Source organism: Limulus polyphemus, unplaced genomic scaffold, assembly GCF_000517525.1.
Source record: "Limulus polyphemus unplaced genomic scaffold, Limulus_polyphemus-2.1.2 Scaffold1262, whole genome shotgun sequence".
Classification (NCBI taxonomy): domain Eukaryota; kingdom Metazoa; phylum Arthropoda; class Merostomata; order Xiphosura; family Limulidae; genus Limulus; species Limulus polyphemus.
The window spans coordinates 129,898-135,249 of NW_013666872.1; the positions used below are offsets into that span (position 1 = coordinate 129,898).

General features: G+C 29.9%; 1 protein-coding gene across 1 annotated transcript in view; it reads left to right on the forward strand.

Moving 5' to 3' along the window:
• LOC106462832 (polypeptide N-acetylgalactosaminyltransferase 2-like) overlaps window positions 1-1,899 on the forward strand; it is a 20,185-nt gene extending 18,286 nt beyond the window's left edge. Inside the window, exon 6 of the mRNA XM_013922794.2 lies at window positions 117-1,899. Coding sequence (XP_013778248.1) covers window positions 117-269 — 153 coding nt within the window. The 3' untranslated portion in view covers window positions 270-1,899. The remainder of the gene's footprint in view (window positions 1-116) is intronic.
• Window positions 1,900-5,352: the final 3,453 nt, after the last annotated feature.

Consider the following 5,352-nt stretch of genomic DNA (forward strand, 5'->3'; position numbering starts at 1 on the left):
CATAATGTACATATGTAGAGAAAAGTGACATAATTTACTTGGCAGAAGTAACATAACTTGCTTATATAAAGTAAGTAGAATAATTTTTAACCCTTTTTTTTCATCTTGCTTTGCAGAAGTGGCTTTGGGTTGGTAAGAAGATGCTGAAACACATAAGCTCTGGGCTCTGTCTGGACGGCAGTAAATATAAAGATGTGGGACTGACAGTAAACAAGTGTGATGAAAGTGCAGGTTCACAACAGTGGATCTTTTCGGCAGTTCATGTATGAGCATGAAGTCACAATAGGTGTTCTTAATTAAATGTTTTAAAGGAAACGGTTTTAAAAATTCAGGGCTAAACCTAGAGTGCCATGGCTCCTGAGTGCTACAATAAAGAAATAACTTCTGGAGTCTACTCATTAAGAAAACTGAATGATTGCCTCTGTAAATGTCACATAATGTTTAATTGGCTACTGTTCTGAAAGGGAAATGAATGATAGGATTTAATTGTTGAATAATATTAACATGATCTGTAAATTTACGATTTTTTTATGTTCAAATATATAACGTATGAATTAAAAAAAAAAAGATTAGGTTTACTACCACTTTGTTGTTGAAGAAATGAGTCTGTGCTGAATTAAAGGACCTGCATTGGATATGCAAGCTAGTCACTGTATTTTGCTGTATGTGTAAGCATGTGTTACATGAAATTATTGTTAATTTTGTTAGCAAACACCCATTTATCTACTACTTTCTCATCAAGATTTTATCATATCATGACAATATATTAATAAAGAAACAAAAGCTAATGTAATATTTAGTTTAATTTACTTAAAAATCCAGTTTTTTTGCAGTATTCTGCTGTTGGAATGCTGGCTCCATAACAGTTGAGTTTTTGGACCAATGATGTTTTTATAATATTTATCTCCAGCATTTGGATTTTTTTTCTTTTAATTCTTCCTACATTGACACCTAATATGCTGTATAGTTAAACTATTGTTGTACTACTGTGGCATATATATATATTTTTTACAAGACACTTGTTTATGTCATGTATATTTACATGAAATGAAAGGTTTTGAAGATATTTGCCATAGGCATGAAAATGATACAGGTATTTTCAAAGTAGCTTAAATTGTTGAATCATAATTTTTCTCAGCCAATCATGTGACCAAGTCAATTAAGAGCAGTGTTCTTGATTTGTGGAATGTATTTGTTTTCTATAAGTCATGCTAAAATGAAAAGTTATGGATGTCGAGATAGGGTTTATGTAAAAGATTATACAATAAGGTGGTAACTCCAATTTTTGTCAGTGAGCAGGTGATTGACAAAATACTAGATATCTTGATTAAGGCAAATTGACCTCAGGCTATGATGAAAGTTAATAGAACTCGGTAGGTAATGGGTTCTTAAAGTAACATGGAATTATAACTGTAAATCTGCAAGCTTTTAAAGATTTAATGAAGGTGAGTTTTTGTAAGTATCATAAAGTCCTTGTAACTCTTTTCTAGTATTATATAAGAATGTGGAGTAAAGCTCAAGGAAAAAAATGATAATTTGTATTCTTCTGATAGTCTATAAATTGAATTTAGTCAGTTAAATTATAAGAATTTAAGTTAATATATATATATATATATATATATCATTTTTAATGAATTTTCAGTGAATTGATAATGAAATAGATATGAATCAGGAGATGGTATGGTATTCCTGTTACAAGAGCAGTATGTGCATAATATTCTGAAGAACAAAAGGGTGAAAATATATCTATTAATGTTTTTGCACAATTTACTTGCCAAACATATATGAAATAGATTTACTTATATATTTTAAAACTGTGTACAATTTGGAAATGTAGCTGCAGGCTATAAATGTGTAGATGGTTAATTAAGGAAATTAAAACTTTGTACTTCAAGTTCATGTCCTAAGAAAAAGTTACTTGCCATAAATCAACATGATTCCTGTTTGTAAATATTCTTTTTTTTTCTTTTTATGTACCATTTGGTGTCTAAAAGTAAAGTGATTTTGTGGATGTTTATACAATTAGGCTTGAATACTTGATCGTCCAGTCAAAATCATATGAATAAGTAGTAGCAGCTGTTCTAAATACCTAAAAATAATTCTATATGATAGTGTATTTTATTCTAAAGATAGCATCAAACACTTGCAATTAAACTGAGATACATGGTTTGTGTTGTGGATGTGTGGCTGGCTATATCTATATATATAAATTATACCTTTTTTTGGTATCTGAGTTAAAATTATTTTCCTTTTGGTGTTTTAGCAATACATTTAAACTAATTATATTGAATATTTGTATTGAAAATAAAAATTCAACCACTGCAGTGATTTACCAAAAAATAAATTCCCAGGAATCTTCAACAGCAAATATTGATATGCATCTTTTCAACACATGTGTGGGTATGTGTATATTGTGACAACAGTATATACAGTTTGTCATACATAAAACAGAATGAAAAGCATCACCTGAAGTTAAGCAAGCTGTAGATACTATATTGTGTAAACACTGTGAACCAAACATACAACACATTGTATGCTAATGCAACAAGTTGTATTATACAGTGTAAATAAAGCCTCAGAAGGTACTACAGCAACGTAATGTAATTTGTTAACAAAAAAAAGTGCAACCTTATAACACAAAGTATTATACACTCTCAGTGTAAACTTAATAATGCACTATACAGCTTAAAACTGATACAATAGAAAGAACCAGGTGTAAACTAGGGCGAGAAATGGCACTATTTAGTGTATATTGAAACTACATAGTACCTTACAATATAAACTTAAGCTTCATAATGTACTGTACAGTGTAAAATGGTACTGCAGAAAGAGCTATGTGTAAACCAGAGCCAGAAATGGTACTATTTATTGTTGTGATGAAACTACACTGTACCATACAATCTAAACCTAAGCTTTATATTACGCTGTACAATGAAACAGCGAAAGAATTGTGTGTAAAATAGAGCTACAAAATGGTACTATTTAGTGTAAATTGAAACTATATAGTACTGTACAGTCTAAAGATTTATAATGTACTGTACAATGTTAACAACGTAGTCTTCTGTGTAATTGAATACTTAAACACAGATGGTTCAAAAGTGTGAGATTTTCAGCCTTGCATAAATAACTTAACATTTGGGAAACATTGAATATTATTTCTTACACTGTAAGTCTGTAATGGTACCTGTTCTACTGGTTTATAATAAATGCTTATAGCATGTAAGGCTATGATACAGATATTTATTAAGGGTAGGGGAACCACTTTTACATTTTTAATATTTAGTTAACAACATGACATTGCTGAATGCATTAAACTTGAAGAAAGTATATCTGATTAATACTAGGTCTATACTCCCAAAAGGGGAACTATGCAATGGCTTGTTATCTTTCTGTACTTTAAAATTTTCAATTTTTAAGTTTGTGTAAAATTAGTGGAGGAGTGCTAATTGATGATAACTTCCATGCAGAAGAGTGCCAAAAGTCTTTAACTTCAGACACTGGTAATCGTATAGCGTGTATTAAAACTACAAATGTGCTACACAGAATAAACTCGACTACAGATTGTGCTAAAAAGTGTTAGAGCAGCTGAAGAAAGAACCATACACTTAAATTATTGGCCATATTATACAGTATAAATTGAAGCTACAGGAAGTACTATATATTGTGAACTGATGCTATGGAAAGTATATTTAGTGTAAACTAAATCTTCAAGGTGGTTATAGTTAGGAGCTGGAAGGGACATCTTTGATGGGCTAATAAGCTCCTTTGTGTCCCTTTAACAGTTTATGAATTCTACTAGTGTTTCTCAACCATCAGTCTGCAGACCAGTGCCAGTCCATGGGATTTCAAAAGAACTTAAAGAATATTTATATGTAAATTTTAATAGCTTTTCGTATTACTTGTATTTTCGTGGTCCACAATAGTTTAGCAAGACTGATCCGGTCTGTGGTATCAAGAAGGTTAAGAAGTTCTGTACTATATAGTGAAAACTGGTACTATAAAAAAAAAAGTACTTTATATTAAAACTGATCCTATAAAAAGTGATTTACATCGTGAACTGATGTTACAGGATGCTGGACATCAGTTGTAAGTGTAAACTGATAATACAAAAAGTACTTTATATCAAGAACTGATGGAACAGTCACTGATTGCTTCCAACTCCATCACAAAGAAATTGCTAATTATCAAAATCCTATAACCTCTCCAGTATGTAAATATTTTAGTTTTATAGTTAATTCTGATGTGTTCCAAACACATGAATAAACAAAGTAAGAGATTAACAGACTACTAATGTTCTGCCTTTGGTTTCATAGTTATGAATAATTTGTATAAATTGCCATGGGTCATTTAAAAGGAAGTTCTTGATAAACAATTGATGGAATTGTGTTTATATTTATTTCTTTGCAGGAAACATTTATATGGTTACAAAATATAAATATGGCACTTTTTTTTTCCTCATGGCTTACGTAAAAAATTTACATATCAATTTTGGTGTTCCTGACACAAATAAAAAGATACATACGAATTTTATTGTTTATGCCAGTGGTAAATCATAGGATAATTAATATATAGATTCTAAAAGCTGCCAGAATGAAGTATCGATACAAGAAGACACAATATATTATTATTTACTTGTAAGAAACTTGTCACAGTATTGGCACATAACTAGGGGGTGCAAATTTAATATTATTGTGAAGTGGTCCCATCATGAAGTATTTGTAAGGAAGGTCACTAAAATGGTTTATTTTGATTAGTTTTAAGTGCAGTTAATTCCCAAGAATAAGTACATTGAATATTCTGAACTGTACATTTCTCTCTACCTGATAATTCCATGAGACTACACAACTTGTCAAAAACATCCAGTCAAAACTAATGTCTGACATAACAAAGACCAGCCAGTACTAACTTCGAGAGACACAAATAACATTGAATTTTATACACATAAAAAGTTGCACTTTTTGAATAAAAGGTATTGCTCTGTAAATTTTTAAAAATATTTTGTCATTGAAGATGTCATAATGTAGAAATAATTTTCTTTTATTTCATATTCTATTGTCAAAATCTTTCTTTTAACATAAAGCTTTTTGTATAAAATATTAACAGAATACTTGTGATATGTGATCAAACCTGACATCAAGGTCTGGATTAAAATACAAAACAGATTGAATCACAATATTGTTTTACATTACATATTCATTGTAAAATGAGTTATATTAAAGTATTTATAAATGAATCATCTCACCACCAAAGTATTTTTTGACAAGAAAATTTTTTCACATTAATGATGAAATTATCATGATCAGGCAGGCTATAACGTGTGCCAACTGATTTTAACTTTTGGATAATTACATT